General features: G+C 40.8%; 2 protein-coding genes across 2 annotated transcripts in view; both read left to right on the forward strand.

Annotated features, from left to right (window-relative positions):
• atp10a (ATPase phospholipid transporting 10A) overlaps positions 1–3,800 on the forward strand; it is a 44,966-nt gene extending 41,166 nt beyond the window's left edge. The window contains exon 21 of the mRNA XM_005727147.1: positions 157–3,800. Within this exon, the coding sequence (XP_005727204.1) occupies positions 157–799 (643 nt within the window). The 3' untranslated portion in view covers positions 800–3,800. The remainder of the gene's footprint in view (positions 1–156) is intronic.
• An 8,064-nt stretch (positions 3,801–11,864) lies between these two features.
• ube3a (ubiquitin protein ligase E3A) lies at positions 11,865–22,052 on the forward strand. Its single transcript, XM_005727148.1, has 11 exons — positions 11,865–12,110; positions 14,023–14,069; positions 15,149–15,426; positions 15,503–16,713; positions 16,799–16,943; positions 17,490–17,695; positions 17,830–17,994; positions 19,894–20,049; positions 20,135–20,208; positions 20,305–20,448; positions 20,562–22,052. Coding segments are annotated over exons 2-11 (2,502 nt in total). The 5' UTR covers positions 11,865–12,110; positions 14,023–14,067; the 3' UTR covers positions 20,683–22,052.
• Positions 22,053–22,807: the final 755 nt, after the last annotated feature.

The following is a 22,807-nucleotide window of genomic DNA, read 5'->3' on the forward strand; positions in this document are numbered from 1 at the left end:
TGGATGAGTGAAAACACGAGCCTGTTTTTCAAATATTTATGATCCGAGTGCTGAATTGCGTCTGTTATTGATACCAGATGCCTTTCATGTTTATCCCAGCCGCCTGGCGATCTTCGGTGGAGCGATGCTGATGTCAGTCTCTGTTTTACTTTTCAGATTTTTCTACAGGGCGTGTCAAGGCACGCTGTTCCCGAGCCCAGTCCAACTTGGAAGGCAGTTGGATAAACTCCCCGCTGACATCCGCAGGAACATCCTTAGCCTGAGTCGGGTCAAGGTGGGGTCGCCGCTCTGCCCCAAGCTTCCTTTCTTGTCCCTCGCTAAGGCCTCGCCTAAAGGTTACTATAAAAAGGATGGGAGGAGCGTCTCTGGCTCAAAACAGGGGCCTCTATTACAAACAGATGAAGCAAAGAGAAGCCCGCTGCAGCCCACAGACAGCGATATGCACCTTTCAGATCTCTATACACCAGCTCCGTCAGAAGTAGACACCCTTCCCTACACCAAAGACAACCCCGCCCTGTCAGGGGAGCTGCAGACTTCTTCTGCCGCAGACTCTGAGCATCTCAATAAGACTATAGAGCCGTCAGATGTCAATCTGTCCAGCTGTGTCACCTCCACACCTCTGCCCGCTCAGGCAGACAGCGTGCAGCTGAGCATGCCCCCCGACGGAGCCTCGCAGTGCGTCAGATACACGAGGAACTCAGAGGAAAGACTCAAATCTGAGCACGCCGTCAGTTCGGCACACAGGACAGAGCCGCCGACAGAACGGCCGCTGCAGGCCGCTTCCTTCAGTCTTAACTAGGAATTCAATTGCACAATAGTTTGTTTGTTTTTTAAAGATCTAATTATATTTTTCAAGCAGATTCTTTTATGAAACATGCAAAGAGGTACTTTATATTTTGGATGTAAATCTAAAGCAGAGATATTTTTGCCTTTTGGGAGATTTATTTTTCTGATACTGGGAAACTTAAAGTTCACACAGAAACATCTCAGTACTCTGTCAGGTCTTCATGAAAAGAAGAGCAGAGAGATTCCACCGTGATATGGTACCCAGTTCGTTCTTTCAGCTTGGCCTGTAAATGCACCAAGACCTGGATCGGAGCCGTTCGTGGCCTCGAATCGGTGCTGACGAGGAAAGAAGTTCCCGTACTTTACTTATACTTAATGGCCACGCAGAAGCATATTTCTGTGAGGACTTCCATGCAGATGATACCAAAGGTTTATATTCAAGTGCAGCAAGTTGTGGTGCTGGCTCTGGGCACATTTTCTTCTTCTTGTTGGATCGGGAAACATTGAAGTCCGTTTCTAGCTGTTCTCTTGCACAGTAAATTCTTCTAAATTATAGTTATTAGAGCTGTTGGCTGTAAAGTTATTTGTGCATTATGACCAAGAAATCGCCATTTCAGTCTTTATGCACTAAGAATCCACCAGGAATTATGCTGTGTGTATGTGTGGGTGCGTGTGTGTGTTTGTTTCTACAGGGTTAAGACTTGGTTTGAAATGGTTAGCGTTAGAATTATGTTCAGATTAGGGTTCGGGTTAGACGTTTAGCTGGGCCATGGAATACGCTACATCCTCGCAAAAGCAAAACTCGTGTGTGTGTGTGTGTGTGTGTGTGTGTGTGTGTGTGTGTGTGTGTGTGTGTGTTTATCCAATGACTCATTGGATCTCTTTTAAGAGCCAGTTCCAAATGTAGATTTGCTAACTGTTGCCAAGAGTTGAGGTCAATCCGGTTTCCATGACTCTGTCAAATATAAAGCTGAAGTCGGAGGCGTTATTTTCTAAAAAAAAAAAATAATAATAATAATAATTTTAAAAACCTGCTTTCCAGCATCTCTAAAGCTCATTAATTAACATTTCATAACATCTCCTTTCTTTCATTTTTGTAATCACCATATCATAAAGATAATGTATGTATCATTGCTAGCGGTTAGCTGCTTCTGTCTTCACCTTCATGTACTGAACCCGTCACTTGTCAGCCTCCATCCGAGTGAAAACCCTCCTCTGTGTGTCTGCGCAGATGTTTTGCAGATGTCTTCTCATCTGCATCCTTTACAGTTTTACTAGGAAGCACTTTAAAAGCCCCATTTTGCTTTTAGCTTTTCAGTTTTTAAACACCACGTTTACAGTTGGATATTTTTACCTTAAGCTGTTTCCCTCTGCTCTTCGACTTTATACACAGCTAAGCTAACGCTATCATAAGAAGCAGGATTTTTGCTACCGTAAGCTTTTTTTTTTTGTCTTGTTTTTTTTTTTTAGTCTGACTTTAATCATGTTTGATCTTTGGCCCTGTGCGAGTAACATAGTAGCATTTAACTAAATGCAATCTTAAAACTGGAATTATTCTGACAAAGATTTATATCTTCATAAGCAACGACCGGTACTCAGAACAGGAGGTCTTGTCCTGACTCCAACACAAACATGAGAGAGAAGGATTAAATTTCTTTTGTTTGTGAGAAACAGCCAGTTGGAAGGAGTTTGAGAGTAGAAACTGGGCGATCGATGCCCAGAATAAGAAAAAAGGGGCATTATTTTGAACTTTTACTCATGAAAAGCTAGGCTAACGCTAATGAGTGAAATAGTAAATACATAAAGCTGAGCATAACAGAGGCACCGCTTAGTCTGTGCAAGTCCCCTTTTTCCATTCATGTCATGTGTTTAGTTTATCTGAAGCCCATCTGAGGTTTTTTGTTTTTTTTTTCCTAAAGCTGTAAACCAAATCCTCGGGGCTCAGTTTGTCCCAGATCTTAAAGAGACTGCTTTAAGTTTGCACTTTGAAAGCTTTCAGTCGCTGAGTGTCGTCGGTGCTGCAAGGAGAGCGGGAGCTTTGCACCCCTCTTACCTTTGCAGACACTTTGATGCGTTCCTCCAGTTTATGGTTGAGCATTTAAAGCAGCAGCACCTTTTTAACATTTTCTGAAGGGCGTGTCTCATTCCAGGATGTTTTTGTAAAGAGTTCAACTTTTGCCAAAGGTCATCTATATGTTCTACGTGCCTTAACACTGGATAAGAAATGAGAAATGTGCTCGTGATGCTGATTCTGTTTGTTTAATGATGATGGAGCATATATTCGGAGGCTGCAGGCTCTGTGGTTTCTCTCCACCTGTCCTTTTGCACATGGTGCTTGTTCCATTGGCATGCTGTTGTCTGCAGTCTGTTCGCTTTGTTTCAGAGGTTCTGTCATTTGGGGTGTTGCACTTTGTGTGCCAGGCTGAAGCTTAAGTGTTTCTGCGATCCTACACACACACTGTCACACAGCGTATCTGAGCATATTCAATATTTTTCTCCTTATGTTTCTTTTGGTTGCTGCATCGGCCGAATGTGAGCTTCACTGTTTGAATGGTTTCGCTCTCAATGCTGATCAGCCACAGCATTAAAACGTTTTTTAAAAACCACAATTATTTTGAAGCACAGTAGTTTTCGAAAAGTCAATGAGACATTGAGTCTTCATGTTAAAATAGCTGCCAGGTTAATGGGATGTGACATGGGTTATTGTTGTTGACCGAGACCAGAAAAACAGCAAGTCGCTCCACTTTCACTAAATTAATTTAGGAAGACATCGAAGCGTTCAAGGTGTTAAACTCTGCCACTGCCAGCTGATGAAGCCGTGTTTCTACCAATCAGATCTGTTTTTTATGTTGTGGCTGATCAGTATATTGAAAGGTATTGATCAGAGATTTTGGGATAAACACTGAAAAGCTGCAGCCGGTCACCAACGTAGAAGAACTGTTTTAGGTTTTTATTAATATTCCACATTTTTATCAGTTCTTTGGCCTTTGAGCAACTGGAAAGTTTCTGTACATGGCTACTTTTGAACAAAATAAAAATGATAAAGAATTTATTTATGCTTTCCTGGTCTTATTAATATACATTGACTTATATTATGTATAGCAGGCTTGCCCACTATAAACGTGAAACCAGTGAGCCATTGATCATACCGTAGATAATTCTCCTTTCTGACTTGCATAATTGCCATAATTTACTAAATTAAGTTTAAATTTTATTCAACAAAAGCTGAAACTTTTGACTGAGGCCATAAAGACATCAGGAAAGTGTTTACTGGGGTCCCAGACTGAGGGAGATGTGCACTATTTTCCCCTTACACTTCAATTCAATTTCAAGTTTTGTATAACCTGAGTCGCCCCCTGCTGGCCGTTAGAAAGAATGCAGGTACTCCCACATTAGCATCGCCAGCTTTTTATTCTACCTTTGTAGTTTTGGTAGGAAAATCCTGATTCAAAGTAGAGTCTAACAGTCATCCTCAGAAACATGACTGTTGGGGGTTTTGTGTGTTTTTTGTTTGTTTGTTTTAAAGCTCATCTTCCGTTTCCTTCTCTGGATCCATGTGCTGTACAGTGTCCTCAAATTAATGACCGTCGCAGCACTTTCTCCTCGGACACTGAGATAGTGATGACTCCTTCCCTCATCAGCTGTTTTTTTGTTTGTTTGTTTGTTTTTCTGCCTACGCATGAAGGTGTGACTTTGAGCAAAGCTTTTGTTTTTTGGGTTGCATTGCTGATAAGTAACATGGGTGTCCGTGGATCAGGAGGTACAGCGGGTCCTCCACTCTGTGTTTCGTTCCCCAGCTCGTATCCTTGGGCAAAATACTGAACCCCGAGTTTCCCCTGATTCATCCATGAGTGTGTGAATGTTAGGTTAAACGTGTTTAAGGTGAATGGGTGAATAAGATTTGTAGTAAGAAAGTGCTTTAAGTGTTCAAATAGAGTAGAAAAGCACAGAAGTACCAATCCATGTACAGTAAAACTGACTTTTGTCAGTTTTATGATGATAATTAATGTAAAAGATTGATATTATCATTAAACAGCTCCACTTGGATTTGAAGACTTACTCTAATTACTTTTTAAATCACCTGCACAACGATGCTCATTCGCAAGTTAATAGAGTTTGATTAGATTTTTTATCATAAAGGAGCTCCATTGATTGTGGCCATTAAAGAGGCCCAGGCCCTCTGCGTGACCCGTAGTTTTAACGAGCTTAAATCAGACTATTTTCAATTTCCCTAGCTGCCTCGTATATATAACGTGGTCCCCAGCGGTCAGAGACCTGGATCGTGGGAGTGATGATGCTTTAAGAGCCTCTCCTTTTCCACTCCTTTCTTCCATAGACGTTTTGTTCATTTGCACCAGTGAGGATACGCAATGCATCATTTCTGGTCGCAAATAATAAATGAAGGATTTTTTTTAATTTTTTTTTTTTATTGTGAGCCAGGGCCATCTGTCTTCCAGTTGGTGGAGGCATTGCGAGGCTCCGTTCTGCTCTGTCACGTAGGAGTGGCTCAGAAAAAGCATTATTGCACTTTTTCAGTCTAACTTCCCACTGACACAGGAAGCCTGCCAAACGAAACAGCAGGGACACCAATAAACAGCACACAGAGATAGACAAACACCTACGAGTAGTTCAGGGTCTTTGGTTCACCTGAGAGTAAACTGTGTGAGGAAACACTACAAGAAAAACATGACTAAGAAACCTATTTATGGGTTAATTCTTACACTTTTAATAGTAGTTTTTAGAAAAGTCCTTTGGATGATTTTTCCATTCATGCTTAAAATTTTCAGACCTTTATTTGGGTCCGGGTCATAGAAGCATATGTTTAAGAGGGTTTCCAGGGTTTCCTCTCACTCGGACATACCAGAAGCATCTTACATCAGAGGCCCCACGGTGGCATCAGAGTCAGATGCTGAACCTCTCCACCTGGCTCACATCAGTGTGGAGTAGCTGATCTACTCCGGGCCCCTCCTGGACAGAACTCCTCACTTGTCCCTTAGTGAGGGGTGCTTGTGTTTGAGATGCTTTAATTCTTCTAGTCATTACTCAGAACTCGTGGCCACAGTGACTCCCCGTGAATTGTGTAATAGAGTAGTAATAGGCAGTAGAGTCTCTCCAAGCAATCCCGTCTTGGTTGAGGAGGCAGGCTAAGAATGATACAGTATCATAATTGATATCCATCTATTTATTTTTTTTACGCTTATCCAATTTGGGGACTAGAGCCTACCCCGGCTGCCATAGGGCGAGAGGCAGGGTACATCCTGGCCACGTCGCCAATCGTTCTCAAGACTAAAACAGAGACGGACAACCGTCATACTCACATTCACACCTACAGCCAATTTAGAATCACTGATTAACCTAACCCCACTGACTGCACGTCTTGAAGTGTGGGAGGAAGTCTGAACGCCACACAGAGAAGGCCCCGGCCAGGTGCTAGAATCAAACCCAGGACCTTCTTGCTGTGAGGCAACAGTGCTACAGTTTGAAAATGTTCACCTATAGCTAGGAAAACCCCCACTGACTTAAAAATGTGCCAGACAGTAGACGCTAATGTTTCTTGGTAATTTAATTTTACAAAATAGGACAAATTGAGGAAAATGGACTATGAAGAAGTATTATGAATACATGTATTGGAAATGCTTTTTGTTTTACACATAAAGTTGAAAAACTATTTCAGAAAGTGACCAGATGCTTAGTTGGTATAAAGACCAAACTCGTCACTCCGACTGATTGGGGGCATCTCTAAAACAGAGGATCTTTGTGCCGTGAAGTGTGAAGCAGAAACCTTTATGTAAGCATATTTTGTTGTTTTTGCCTCCATGAGCAGTTCAGCAGCCCGTTTGCCTGAGCGTGTTGTGATAATGTCGACATTTGCTGAAGTGTTGAAAATCCCCTGCGCTGATGAGCCCGTGTTATGAGCCAGCTCCGAGGATGTCTCTAAGGTACATGTATCCCGATCGCGCGAGACATCACCTCCGTCGTGATCGCCTCGGTGACCCCTGTCTCTGCCGGCTGTCTGGCACATTTCCAGGAATTGCTTAATACCCGTGATATAAAACGATCCCCTCCATCCTACGTCCTGCCCTGCATGCAGCCTGCAGCATCTTCTCTGGAACTCTGGACCACCCTGCAGTCTCACTCCCAGTCTGCATCGCAGAGGCTAAAAACACAAACACTTTTTTTTTTTAGTTTGAACTTCATCAATCAGTTGCTCATTTCCTGTGGGTGTATTAATTAAATGATCTGGACACAGTTTCAGCCTTACTGCCAGTTTTTGTCAGTGGTCATTTAAAAATCCCCAAAACAAACAACCAAAAAAAACCAAATCCCTGCAGCCCACAGAACATTTTCCCACAGATGACTACTATTAATACTGCAGAATTCTTGCAAACAAAGTATTTTTCCCTCGTCTTACTGAGTTATATTCAGCTGATGTCTCATGTTTTATTTTTGTGTCATGATAATAAAGACCGAACAGACCAAGGAACCTGCAGGATGGTGCAGCTGATCACAGAGTAACAGGCCACTTGAAGATCTGAAGGCTAGCAATACAATAGAAGGTGCACAGTGATGTTATAGGTGCCTAGGGGCTCTCCTCTTACTTTGATGGGCTGAGTGGGGTGGAGATTGACAGTGGTGTGGCGGTCGTTAAGTTGGGGTTGGTGAATCCTGCCAACTCTCTCCCCCCCCCATCCTTTCTCTTCCCTTGGTCTGCCTCCCTGTGTCATGATGTGTGCTTCAAAATGATATTCAGGTAGTTTGTATGACCCCCACGTGCTTGCATACGTGCTCCTAAACTTTACTTAGTTTTTATGAGGCAACGAGTTTGCATAACTTTAAGTTCTGGGAACTAGTGAAGCTACTGCGTAAGTTCAATAAGGGAAGATCTGTAATGACTCATCTGCTTTTCTGTTTACATGTCTCCTGCTTTCCCACGCTCTCGATACTCTGACTAAAAAGTATTCCTTTAATTTTTTTAACAGTGTATAAACCTATTTTATTCACATAAGAGATAAGAACCTTTTTTATAAAAGGAAAGTAATATTCAGAGCTCAGCTTTTTCAGTTTAGCGTAGCCTCTCACTGAGGGTTTGAATCTATGTGTTGTGGGACAGTATTATCGCCTCTTTCATAAAGGATGCTCCAGTGTCTACTTTGCTAAAGCAGGAAATAAAGAAGGCTGTAAAGCATCTTTCCTGCATATCTTGAGAGTTCAAACAGCTCTGATTATGGCTACTTCTGGGTCGCTGAACCGTCCAAAACAAAACTCACTATTTGACCACACCCATCATTTCCTGGTTATGGGACCTGCCACTGCAGTCAAAGTACTTCTCCATACTGCATACTCCTCAGCTTTTGCATAATACAACAGTTTCTTTAGACGGAGAGAGTTCATTCAAATCCAAACATAGTTTCAAAGAGAGAGACAGAAATCATGAGGGGCCATAACAAGAAGTTTCCTGCACACATGCGACCTGTTTGAAAGTAGGTCTGGTTGGGTATTTTAAAGCAGTTCTTCTGATTTAGCTTAAAGACATAAAGTCCCAAAACTTTAAAGCTTCAGCATTAAGATTTTGATTTTTGGAAGAGCAGAAATAAACATGTCTACAGCAAACACATTTCCCCCATTATAACTAACCCATATCCATACTGGAGTTAGGGGTGTGGTCACCTTGATTGACAGGTATACTGGTGCCTCATCTCCACTGCTTTGACTCATTGAAGAGGACCTCTACCTCTTTTTTTTAAATGTAGTTATCTGAGTAATAATACGGCTTTGCTGTGTGCCATCGGCTAACACTCACCTGAAGAGCTCCAGTTTTGGTGATTGAAATGAAGAAGTATAACCTGGAAACGCACTGGTGTCTATGAGGTGCTTTGTGTGCTCACAGTGACTCCCAGTGTTCATGCGGGTTACTGCGGCCATGATGTACAGTCCTAGAAAAGACCCTGGTGCAAAGAAAGACACAAGCATGGAACGATCTGCTGTTTTAAGTGTCCTTGACGGCATGTTTATTTGGAGTGTAATCGCTCAGAGCTCATTTTAGCACAGATGTAATTTGAAATGTAGCTTGAAGGCTGATGAATGTAAGAATGTAATTCTGTTACGTCTCTCCTGCCGAGCTAATATTGGCTGTATTCTGACCTCCACTTTTAGGAGATGAAGGCCTCTTGCTGTGCAGTGTGACACAGGGGATTGATAGGCACACAAACCAAATGTCACACAAAGAAAACTGTATATCAGGTTTGAACACTGACAGAATAACAAACATCTCCTCTGCACCATGAGAGCAATGCACATGGATTAGATAATGCATAATTTACAAGGCGGTTTTGACTGTACCTGCTCTGCGTGTCAGCTTTGATTTATGGTGGCTGAATATGATTTAGAGGTTATGAACGAGATGGCAGTGTGTGCTGGCCCACATCAGCTCTGAGAGTATTCAGACTCGTGCTATATATTCTGTTCCGTCTCTTCAGTCGAGTAAAATCATTCCCATGATTATACTCGAGTGAGGGATTTTCAACATAGAATTTCTAAAAACACCGGTTTTCTTTAGAAAGCATAAATTATTTCTTTTTGTGCACCATAACAGAATTATTTCTCCTCCAAAAACTACCCAAAAAGCAAACCACTGCCATGTAATTATATTATTTAACTTTTTAATGCTCAAAGCTTTCAAAATCAAATAAAAACTTACTCACAGTATAAAAACTTCAGCGAGGTTTTGTGAGTCACACAGTAAAGAACAAGCCTGTAAGAGGTGGGAAAAGAAAAGATTTCAAAGACTGAAAAGAAACCAATGAAAGATGTGTCTGAAGAATCAACAGCCAGGTCACTAACAAGTGATTTAGCCAAGTCTGGAATTGAAGTCTCAAAGAAGACAATCACAAGGAATGGACTGCAAGGTTGCAGACCAAAAAAACCTACAGAATAGACACCTTAAAGTCAGCCCAATGTATGCTGAGGACAAGCTGGAGAAAAGATTATACATACTGGAAGCACACTAATGCATGATCTTCATGTTAAATAATTTAAATAAGTATTGTTGCTGAGTTGAGTGTAAACCAACAGATCTTCGTGCTGTAATATTTTGGGCAACTGGACACAACATGGCCAGGCTCTAAACAATCCTGCTATACTATATATTGTTATATCAAGTGTTGTCTATGTAGAGTTCTTCTGGTACATAATGAAGAAAGTCAAGTCAAGTTGGCTTTATTGTCACTTCAACCATATACAGTTTAACAGTACACAGTGAGGCGAAACAACGTTCCTCCAGGAACCAAGGTGCTACATGCAACATAAATTTACAACATAAATTAACAGAAAACACTAAACTAGCTAACTAAGAGGCCTAGTTAGCTGGCTAGCAGAGACAAGACAGACTGACCTAACATAAATTACAACATAAATTAACAAAAAAAAACTATCTAACTATCTAAGGAAGACTTTTTTTTTTGTTATCAGACAGCAGACAACAAAGTGCACGTGCACAAAAACACAACGTAACATAATAATAAGGTTTTGTGATGATGAGTTGAGGTAGTGGAGGAACAGTAAACATTCCTTAGTGTAGCAGCAGAAGTTAGTGCAAAAAGTCCAGTAATAATATTGTGCAAAAGAGCATTTACAGGTTGGTGTGTACGATGGTGAGGAGGACGGATGGCTTGTGGAAAAAAGCTGTTGCACAGTCTGGATGTGTGTGCCCGAATGCTTCGGTACCTTTTTCCAGATGGCAGGAGTGTGAAGAGTGTGTGAGAGGGGTGTGTCCGATCAGCCACAATGCTGGTGGCTTTGCGAATGCAGCGTGTGGTGTAGATGTCCTCAATAGAGGGGAGAGAGACCCCGATGATCTTCTCTGCTGTTTCCACTATCCGCTGTAGGGTCTTGCGGTCCGATATGGCACAGTTCCCAAACCAGACAGTGATGCAGCCGCTCAGGATGCTCTCGATAGTTCCTCTATAGAAGGTGGTCGGGATCGGTGGTGGAAGCCGGGCGTCGTCTGTTGGGCGGTTATAGCGGTATGCAAATTGCAGTGGGTCCAGTGAGAGGGGCAGCAGGGTCTTGATGTGTCTCATGACGAGCCGCTCGAAGCACTTCATGATGGTGGGTGTAAGTGCAGCAGGACGGTAGTCGTTGAGACAGGACACAGAAGACTTCTTGGGCACGGGGACGATGGTGGTGGCCTTGAAGCACGTGGGAACGACGGCACTGCTCAGAGAGATGTTGAAGATGTCGGTGAGAACATCTGCCAGCTGATCGCACATTCTCTGAGCACTCTGCCTGGGATGTTGTCTGGTCCAGCAGCTTTACGTGGGTTGACTCTGCGTAGAGTTTTCCTCACCTCAGCTGTAGTGAGACACAGGACCTTGCACAGAAAGGTGAAATATCATCATATTAAGCAGCCTTAAGTAAATATCATGGAAACTGTAGTTAATCACCAATTTTAACTGTCATATTTGAATTCAACCCATTCAAATCCATGAGAAATGTCATATTTTACCTCACAAGCAGACAACTTCTGATTATTTACCAGAATTTTCTGACTAAAGTGACCCATTGTGGAGGACCAGTCCACACCTAATTTTCCTTTTTTTTTTCACAGTAAATTTTAAATCTTGACATCTTTTCCTATATATGGTGATCTTCCTTGAATGTTCTTCATCAAACAGACACTGATATCAGATACGTGAATGTTAAGGAAGAAGAAAAAGAAGGGGAGAGAACATTGTATTATTATTATTAGTAGTAGTAGTAGTAGTGGTAATATCATCATTATTATTAAAAGTAGTAGTAGTATCATCATCACTATCATTATTATTATTATTATTATTATTATTATTATTATTATTATTATTGTGTTTTTATGATTATCCTTAATGGCTGCGGAATATTCTTTACATATTAAATTATTGAATTAGTGAATTTTTTACCCACAGGAAACTTGTTTCTGCTGTTTTCACTCTGCTTGCTGATCCTGGATGATGTGGCTGTAGCTGCAGCCAGTTAAATTAAAGAGTTTAGCAGCACGGTGAACAGTAGGGGGCAGCATTGCGCCTGCGCTGTGTGGAGGAAACCAGGCGGAGAAGAAGAGCGTATATGGCGCCGTTGTTTACAGGCTGTTAGAGGAAATAAATTCGCTGTGACTCAACAAACTAAAATCATTTGGAGCTCTGCGTGTTGTCAGCTTCCACCGGCCTTATTAACAAGCATTAATATCCCTGTAAAGTGTATTATTTTGTGACGTGGGTGTGACCGCGGTCCAAGTGACTGAAGAGATTTTTTTTTGCACTGTCACTGACAGACAGGACTTCAAATCACAGGTCGGTGCTGAGACAGGACACGACACGACACTCGATTCACCGCTCACTGCACGTTTTTTACTCTGAAACGAAGCGATTTAGGGTCTGTTAAACTGAAACGCTGACAGCTGTTTGAAAGCAGAGTCACAGACTAATTACCAGTAACGCTGATAATTTAGAAAATATTATTTATTTTTTTATGTTGTGCAATGTTATTTATATATTTATAAGTTGTATACTTCCTGTCATACAGCAACCAAAACATTAGACATTACAGAGCTTAAATATATTAAATTAATTGAGTAAAATAGACAAGTTTATAAGTAGATCAATAGTGTATGTATGTATATATATTTAGATATAGATATATTTAGATATAGATGTATGTATGTATATACGTGTGTGTATGTATGTATATGTGTATATACACACATATATGTATATACACACATATATGTATATACACAAATATATACATATACACACACACACACACACACACACACACACACATATATATATATACACATATATATTTGTGTATATATATGTATACACACATAAATCTATATATACATGTGTATATATAGATATGTGTGTATACAAATATATCTATATGTGTATAGCAACATCCACACTTACATGAAGGTGAATGAAAAAGCTGCAGGAAGAAGAAAATTTCATCAACCAGCCACTTGTACAAAAAATAGTTTCTGTTATATTTGAATGTTTTTAATTCAAGGAACCTTGTCCTTGATGGACAGGCTGACAGATGATACAAGCAGGCATCTCTGTGGACTGTGATGTTTGCAGATGACATTGTGATCCATGGTAAGCGTAGGGAGCAGGTGGAGGTATGCTCACGAGAGAAGAGGGAAAAAAGCCAGCTGAAATAAGAATATGTATGTGAATGAGAGGGAGACAGGTGGAAAGGAGTAGAGATTTAGAAGGTAGATGAGTTTAAATAACTGGGGTCAACCACCCAAGGTTTCAGAGGTGATTTGTGGCAAAAGAATAGAAGCAGAAGTGAAAAAGAAGGTTTAGTGACACCTGCTGTCGTGTATAGCTGTGGTGACTTCTTAAAGGTCCAACCGAAGGAAGAAGAAGAAGAGTATACATTATATTTATATTCATATACAAAGGAAAGAATCTTATACTCTTAGAAGTATGGTCATGTGAAAAAGAAAGTTTTCATGGGGCTCTGTTGGCCTGTTTCCATATGAATTAAGAGGAGCAGTAGAAGCCAAGAGTTGCTAATCAAATGCACTGATTAATTGATGATCAGTAAACGTGAGCACCATGTTTGGCAGTTTGCTGCTCTGACGCATTTAGGCGTGTGTTAACACAATGCAACAATTTTTCCAGCGAGTTCATACCATGGTCAGATCATGCCATGCTCAGAAAAACTGCAAAACTCTGACATCGAGTGGTGAGATTTTACACACTGCACCTTTAATATAGAATAATAGAATAGAATACTTTCAAAATCATTTACATCACCAGGGTTGCAGCTGTAAGACTGAACATTGATGGCTGGGCTAAATGGATGGGCGCTAATGATGATGATGATGAAGCCTTTATTTGAGCTTGATAAACCTGCTAACTTGTGCATTATCAATTGCCTTAGATCTGTAGATCTTGCCTTAGATTGTGGTGCTTCAAAAGAGAAAAACTTTATTTATATAAAAGATTTTATTCCAGCTAGAAACACAACAGTGGAGTAGAGTAGAGGCTCCAGCACATTATATTGATAATGACAAATTAAAACAAATAAAACTGAGTTAAAACCATAAAAGGAGCAGAAATAATAATAAATAACTATGGTATTTATTAATTTTTTGTTGTTGCTTTAAGTTGTTAAGACTTTAAGCTTTTATTTAAAGGCTTTTACCTGCAAATAAGATCTTACAGTGCTTTTAAACTCTACTTTCAGAGCATTGCTCACCGGGCCTGCAGAGGGGAATCTGAATCCAGCCGAATGTAAGACCAACTATAATCTGGACCTCAGCTGGCACAAGCTAAGCTAATATGATTCATTAGACTGATGTTTTTGGTCACAGTTGCACTCCCTCTTTACTGTTCATAGATGATAATATTTTAGCCTCTCACAACAAGAACATGTATAAATTGACTGTTAAATACATAAACTGGATCTAAAAGATGAACATGGTTTGCAGATCTGAAAAGCATAAACAACACTTAGTGCCTTAAACCTGACATCTTTTTAATGTCTAGTAGGAGGCAGTGACTTCTATGAGAAAATGAGCTCACTGCTCACTGAACCGAGCTCAGTAAACACTTTCCTGAAAAGTTTTTGGGTTCAGTCACTAGTTTAAGTCATCTTGAATAAAACATGATGCTCTTTTTCTAAATTATTGTCCCATTAGATTGAAAAAGCAGAGCAAAGCAGGGTATGATTTACTATGCCATGGATAAGTCATTTGCCTGTGAGCCACCAGTGTCCCTCATTTTTAGATCCATCATGTGGAAGGCACTCAGCCTATGGCTTCGCAACAGGATGTGTGACCCCATGTTGTCTGTGTCCATCTTTTATATACAGTTTGTGGTTAATATAGTTTGTACAGGAAAAAAAGATAATTTTTATTTTTCTAACCCTAGAAAGTGATGATAATATCAATTACTTTTCAAAGTCTTCTCCAGTAAATGAGATAGGAATTGATCAGAAAACGAATCTGTTCTTATTTCTGTTCCTCGACATCACAGACATAAAAGTGCTGCAGTTTATTCAGACTATGAAAGAGCAAATCATACTGATGCTTCAGAGCAATCAGTCTAAACAATAAGAAACAGAGCTAAAATGAGTTTTCTGCTCTGAATACTTGACGTGGTTATCTCCTGTACTTTATGAACTCTCAAAAGTGTTGGAAAAAAATCACTAATACCTGCCAAAGTTTCACCCACTCCTATTTACTTGAAGGGCCTGTAACTCAGTTTATACAGAACCAAAGTTCATTGTTTGTGTTTTAGTTGTTGTTGTTTTTTAACCCTAGAAGGTTTTGTTACCATCAGTCTGACTTCTGTCTGAATGTCCTACGCAGGAACAGAGCGACTGCAAAGCTTCTAATTGAGCGCTACTTTCGGCAGTTAACTGAAGGCTGTGGAAATGGCAACTGCACGAATGAGTTTTGCGCATCATGTTGTGATTTTCAACCTTTGGATAACAATTCAGCAGCTGCCAAAGCGCTCGAGCTGTTTAAGATTAATGCCAAACTCTGTGATTATCACCCCTCCATCACGGCCAATGCTGATGGAAGAACTCAGGAGGGCAGTGAGATGAGCGATAAAGACCCTAGTTTCACCAAGGAGGACTTCTCAGGTACTGTATGGCTAGCTCTGGACTCTTGCAGATGCTAACTTTGAACCAGTCCCTAAATTAGTTTGTTCTGTTGCAGAGGTTCATCACCTCACAGAGAACACAGTCTGTACGATCTTGAGTTTCTGTGAAGAAGAAGGGGATTATTCTGCTCTCGTCCGAGTCATCGGCAGGGTCTTCTCCAATGCAGAAGCCCTGATGAAGAGTTTCAGGAAAGATGAATCCAATTCTACCGACAACCTTGAGTCTTGTAAACCAGCAGATATGAACAAAGATGAGAAACAGAGTGAGAGAAGCTCAGAGAAGACAGGTGCTTCTTCTGCAGCCTCTTTGCCAGGTGAGGCTTTGAATGAAGTGTTTGATGCCTGTGAGGTTACAGTGGACATTGGCGCTGTGAGGAGAGTCTACGACAGACTTCTGCCTATCGACCAGCTGCAGGTGGCCCTGGTGAATGCTCTCATTTACCTCACTCCAAATGTTGAACTTGACCTGGAATATCTTGACGTATACGAAACAAACCCAGATTACCTGAACATCTTCATTATCGTCATGGAGAATAGTAACCTTCACAGCCCAGAGTACCTCGAAGTGGCGTTACCACAGTTCTGCAAAGCAATGAGCAAACTTCCAGTGACCGCGCTTGCCAGGCTGACGAAGCTCTGGTCAAAGTACGATCTCCCGCACATCCGCCGTATGATGGAGACCTTCCAGCAGCTCATTACGTTTACAGTTGTTAGCAACGAATACGACGGCGAAAATCTGGTAAACGACGACGAGACTGTGGTGGCTGCGACGCAGTGTTTACAGGTCGTCTTCTTTGCAAGCATTCTGGGAGGTGACGTGGACGTAGAGCACAACGAGGAGGACGAGGAAGACTCTGACTCAGACGAGCTGACGCTGCACGAGCTGCTTGGCGAGGAAAGGCTCTATAAGAAAGGCCCCCGCATAAATCCCCTGGAGAAAGAACTGGGCGTCCGACCGATGGACAGCATAAAGCCTCTCATCCCCTTCGAGGATTTTATTAACGAATCGCTTAACGATGTCATCGAGATGGACAAGGACTTCACTTTCTTCAAGGTCAATGCAGAAACAAAGTTTTCTTTCCAGACTTGCCCTTTCATCCTCAGTGTCATCACCAAGAACCAAGGGCTGTACTACGACAACAGGATCCGAATGTACAGCGAGCGACGCCTCACGGCTCTTTTCAGCATGGTCCAGGGGCAGCAGCCCAACCCCTACCTCAAGCTCAAAGTGCGCAGAGACCACATCATCGACGACGCTCTCGTCAGAGTGAGTTGCGCTGCCTTAGGGTAATTGGAGGATGTCGAAATCAGTGTTGTTCAGTTTGAAAAGTGAAACCTACTCTGTGTTGCAGCTGGAGATGATCTCCATGGAGAACCCGTCCGACTTGAAGAAACAGCTCTATGTTGAGTTTGAGGGTGAGCAAGGTGTAGATGAGGGAGGCGTTTCAAAGGAGTTCTTTCAGTTGGTTCTTGAAGAAATCTTCAATCCTGACATAGGTGAGAATTTTAAGCCCAAGTGCATTGTGGACATTATGTAAATGTTGTTTTGTATCCGAACAAAAGAACACATTTATTTGACAGGCGAACAGGGGGATTGAGATGAGTGTCATGTTTTATTAATTATGCAGCAAGCTGAAGTCAGGATACGATCATCTTAGCATGAGAACTAGAAACTTAATAAAATAATGCCGTGCAGTTCAAAAGTCTTGAATCCAAGGAGCTAGATCGTTTAAAGTGGTCTTTAAAGAGCAACACTTCTCCAGGCTTTCTAAAGATCTTTCAAAGGTTTCTTTGGACATCTCCAGTCTAATCCCTGTACAACTTTCAGAGGATTTTTCTTCAAGCCCAGGCACAGTAACCCCACCCACCTGCTGTTCAGACCTTCAGTTTACAAGGGGCAGCCAATCAAAAGAAAACTGACCTATAAAACATTTAAGTATTTAAGATTAATAAGGATTACTCTGAACTGTCATTTACGCAGAGCTGCTTCATGCATTTAATTTTTCCATGTCCATTTTCCTGTGTGCCTGATGTTCCGAACAGGAATGTTCACCTACGAGAACGACACCAAACTTTTCTGGTTTAATTCATCTTCTCTGGAGACTGAAGCGCAGTACACTCTTATTGGAATCGTCCTCGGTCTCGCGATTTACAACAACTGCATCCTGGACGTTCACTTTCCAATGGTTGTCTACAGGAAGCTCATGGGAAAGAAAGGGACCTACTTGGACCTGTCAGACTCACATCCAGTATAGTAACTTCCTCTAAAGCTCATTCACAGTGAATCACTACAATTCACAGTAGTTTTAAAATGTTATACATCCCTGTAATCAAATCAGAGGCACCTGTGCAAAGAAAGTCTTGTCTTTTTTTTGTGCTCCAGGTTCTCTATCAAAGTCTGAAGGGAGTACTTGAATATATGGGAAATGTGGAAGAAGACATGATGATGACCTTCCAGATATCACACACTGACCTCTTTGGAAACCCAGTAATACACGACTTAAAGGAGCAAGGAGACCAGATTCCCGTTACTAAGGAGAACCGACAGGTGAGGTGTGAGCTGGACCGTGTTACAGCTACAGCTCCTTAATTCACCTTATATGTCCTTTTTTGGTTTACTAATAAATCCCCATGCTACTGTGTTGTTTGGTCTGTGATTTTAGTCTGTTGTTAGGGGGTTGCTAGTCAACGTGGTGGGGATGTCCTCTATCATGAATAATGAGAGTTTTGTGTATATAATTTTGATTTCATTGGTGTATTATTGGCCACGGATGAGTCATTTGGTCCATTGGTAGGTGATTGCTAGGCAATATGATGACATCATAATATACGATAGTCATAATATATGGCCTAAGATGTATCTGTGTCCCAAATATGGGTGTTAAACTCTGGATCGTGTAGGAGAACTTTTAGTGCAAACAAATAGATTTTGTGTTTTGAGTGGTATACCGTAATCCACTGGATTAAAAATATATGACTTCTGAGTTCATTTAAAATGGAAAATATTGCACCTTACACCCCAAAAAGTTATGAACGTCTGTGTCGAACTTTTCACTACCGCTTGGCGAGTAGGTGAATTTTCAGACAAACCAGTATTTTATGGACAAACCTGCCTGCGATCAAAGCAATCACAAGGATTTCAGCAACTCCAGTAACCACTTGCCAGCCAGTCAAGGAATACACACTTTTCCCTGGTGACCAGGGTTAGCAGGAGGTCAGTGACCAGCCTCACAGCCATTGTGCATTGCTTCATTAGATATTCTATTAACATTTATGTAATAAGTAAAGTTATTATTATTATAGAAGAAATTATTATTATTATAGAAGAAAATCAGCTGATTCTGAGTAGGGCTGTTCGATATAACGATATATATCGGACGACGATATGAAAACATTGTTTCATTTTTCGCTATCGTTTGTTTCGTGGTGTCGCAAAATAAACCGTTTACGGCAATATTTTTTGTAGTGGCTATATTAATTTTTTAAAGTTCTCTCTTTCTCTTATATTTTATATAACCACACTACAGATGGACAAGCGCCTGTTTTTATGCGTTGTGGTTAGCAACAAGACGGTAACAGCATCGCGTGTCCGCTTGTTTATGTTCCACATAAACCTTTCACAATAAAGCTCAAGATCCTGTTCAGACTTTTCAAAAAAACTGAATCACGTGAAAGAGCAGATTATTTACGGATGAGAAATAAAAAAGAGCTGCCAGGTGCTAAAAAATAAACCTTAGACTCAAACGTTAGAACAGGCTTTTCCCCGCAGCACGCCGTGTAATAAATACTCACAAAGAAAACGGCGGCTGTTACAACTTATGTCTAAAAATGTATCGTTTCATGCATCGGTTAAAACACTCGACTCCAGCTACATGACGCGCAGCTGGAAACACTTCACGCAAGTCGAGCTGCACGAGATTCACAGAATTTACAGAAAATGACACATTTTTGTGATTTATATCGTTATCGGACGATAGATGTCTTATATCAGGATATGAGATTTTGGTCATATCGCACAGCCCTAATTCTGAGGCAGTCAGAGGGGAGGCACTGGTTTATTATCTTGTTCTGATTTTTGGTCTCTTCTTTTAATTTATCTCCGGTTCCTTTAAAACCATGCATCATTTTTATTTAAGCTTACCTAAAAAGTAGACATTTCTGTGGCTATATAATATGTTAAGATGGAAGTCTGATTCTAGACCAAATGTGTCGCTACACAAATAAGGGAGCCCTAACTGACACTTCTGCTGTTCCTCTTTTGACTGAAATGTATATTTCACAAGTACAGAAACAGGAACACACGATGAAGACGAAGCAGTGTGTTATGCAATACGGCCGCCATTCTTTGACAGAGCAATCTGTAGAGTCTGCTCTCTAAAAATACAGATTATAAAAAGTTAATGATGAAAAACTGCTTCAGATATATTTAACTTCCTTCCTTTTTTAGGAGTTTGTGGATGTGTATGCTGATTACATCCTGAACAAGAGTGTGGAGAGACAATTCAAAGCCTTCAAAAAAGGCTTCCTAATGGTCACAAATGAGTCCCCGCTGAAATATTTGTTTAGACCAGAAGAAGTAGAGCTGCTTATCTGTGGAAGCAGGGTGAGAGAGCGCATCCCCATTTATATTTTTTATATCTTAATTGTGTTCGGTGCTGCATTGATGACAGTCTCCGATCATTACACAGAAACTGGACTTTGAAGCGCTCGAAAAGACGACGGAATATGACGGCGGCTACAGCAAAGACAGTCAGGTTATCAAGTGAGTCTGATAAAGTCTAAACATGTTTGGAAGTACTTGAACTTTATGCACATTTTCTCATCAGTTTAATGTTTTTATTCAATTATCCACGTGCAGAGATTTCTGGGAAGTCGTCCACTCATTTGGGGAAGACCAAAAAAAATTTTTTCTTCAGTTCACGACGGGCTCAGACAGGGCGCCTGTTGGCGGGCTCGGCAAATTAAAAATGATCATTGCGAAGAACGGCTCTGACACAGACAGGTGCTGCTCTGGCCAGATTTAAGAAACACTCAGCATATCTTAAAAAAACGTAACTCAAAGCTCTCTGTGGATGCTGATTTCAGATTTCCCCACTTCTGCCATTTTTCTTGCAGGCTACCAACCTCCCACACCTGCTTTAATGCACTGCTGCTCCCTGAGTACTCCTCCAAGGAAAAGCTGAGAGAGAGACTTCTCAAGGCCATCACTTATGCCAAAGGGTTTGGGATGCTGTGACGAAGCCGCAAAGTTAACAGAGCCAAAAAAGGGAGTATTAAGAAAGTGGATAGGGAAATGCAGTGGAGAAAAATACTGTAATAACCCTGTGCCTAACCAAACTACTGCAGTCCACTGCTGGCCTTTCACACTTCATATGCATTAGATTTCCCAACAGACTGTATTTAAAAGATGGACGCCATTTCCTGGTGAAGTGAAGCTCAAGTGCCTTAAACTTGCATTCTTTCTGATGACCAGCAGGGGGAGACTCCACTGGTGAAATGAGATGTCATTATCTCAAAAGGTGGAACAATGGAAAAATATATGTAAAAAGTTCACAGATCAGTGCAGAGAAAGAAAATATAACCGAAACGCAGCGAATATGAAATAAGTAAAAAGTCAATTGTTGTAATTAAGAGCTAAATATAATTTAATAAGGCTAAATGAAATACAATGTAAGCTTTTTTTAATCAAGTGTGATGAAAAGAACAAGCACAACAGCTGTCAGAGGTCGTCAGAGTGTAGTGAACAAGGAATAGGGTGGCTGAACGTCCACAGGAAACATCTGTAAACCTCCCGTCACCGGTGACGTCTGTGCACGCGATGAGTTAACGGTCTGAGTCAGTATTTTCAAGTAACCCCTGTTAAAGCTAAGAAGGAGGCTGTGCTTTACTGTGACTGACGAGATATTGGCCTCCGAGGCCTCCCATTTTCCTGTTTCCCATCCTTTGCACAACCTTTACTATGAATAATTATAAATTCAGTACACATCATTTCAACACTTCAGCCAGAGTAATATAGTGCGTGCACAGCTGTGCTCATCTGTCATTGTTGCTTGAGCTCTTTTTACTCTAAAGAAAACAGGGCTCCCTCACCAGTTTAAGAGTTTAAACCAGTGCTCCTTAAAACCTAAAAAATATAAATCTGTACAAATCAGTACTAGAACATCTTTAGACATAAAACTAGCTAGCTAACTAAAGAAAGAAACTGGATTTTGAAACCTAAATGTCAGGAGATGTAACAGTTATGGTGTGACACTCAGTTTGAGGCTTCACAGCGGGAGCTCATGAACCAGTCGATGTCATTAGCGTGGTTCAGCATTACTACCAATTTGTATTTTTAATGGATTTTTATTTGTATTTCACTTTGATGTTTTGTTTTTTAATCAGTGTGGTTTCCAGACTGGGTTTGCTCGTCTCAGTTTAGTTTTTATTGCATGTTTTTAGTTTCATTTTTTATCCGTTTATCAGTTTTAGTCTGTAGGACTGTTTTTCAGGTGCAGATTTAAGAAGTTCACATTAGGCATTAAAACACATGGACGTCCCAGCCTCACCAAGCACATGCAGCAGTATCTCCTCACGCTCCTCAAGACTAAAACTAAAAAAGATTTTATTTTTGTTTTTTTAAGAACAAAATATTGTATTTTTTTAATTCTAGTTTCAATGTTTACCACAGTAACTGAAATGTTTTTGTCACACCTACTTTTACTTTAGTTTAGCTGCAGTTGTGTCCATCTTTTACTTACAGTCTGTAGATTTCCCAGAGTTGAAAGGTGCTTAAATATTTAAATTTTTTCACGCGTGTTTCGTTTCTGAGCCAACATCAAACTGTATTGTGAAAGTGCACTTACACAGAGCACATTCAGGATATTTTGCATTTAGTTTGACTTGTTTTGTGTGTGTTTTCTGCAGTTGTCGTAATGTAGCAGCATTCGGTGCACACACTCTGGGCATAACGGTGCTCTTTGGGTATGATTGTCATTTACTATATGCTGAACTGAAGCCTTTTTTAATTCCTGCTATTGAAGTCAAAACAACCTCATAGAGAAGCTTATATTTAAACATTTTCTTTACCCAGAAATTAAAAAAAAAAAAAATGCTATATCCAGATGTGATTATATCTGGTTACGATCTAACAGTTTTGTGTTGTGACCTGACAGTTTGGTTTCAGAGTATGCTTCCTGACTGGTCGGTTCAGACTTTCACTTCCTCTTTCTTTTGGTTTGTTTGCTAATCTTACTGATTGCACAGTCATGAGGTGCCAAATGTGCAAGGCCTACACAAGAAAAAGAGTCACACCATGTTTTATTTTGCCAAATGTCTCAGGTAAAAACACAGAACGTGCAGATAACGTGAAACTCTTTTGT

This window comes from Pundamilia nyererei, unplaced genomic scaffold (genome assembly GCF_000239375.1).
Source record: "Pundamilia nyererei isolate P.nyererei 1_Seehausen unplaced genomic scaffold, PunNye1.0 scaffold00023, whole genome shotgun sequence".
Taxonomy (NCBI): Eukaryota; Metazoa; Chordata; class Actinopteri; order Cichliformes; family Cichlidae; genus Pundamilia; species Pundamilia nyererei.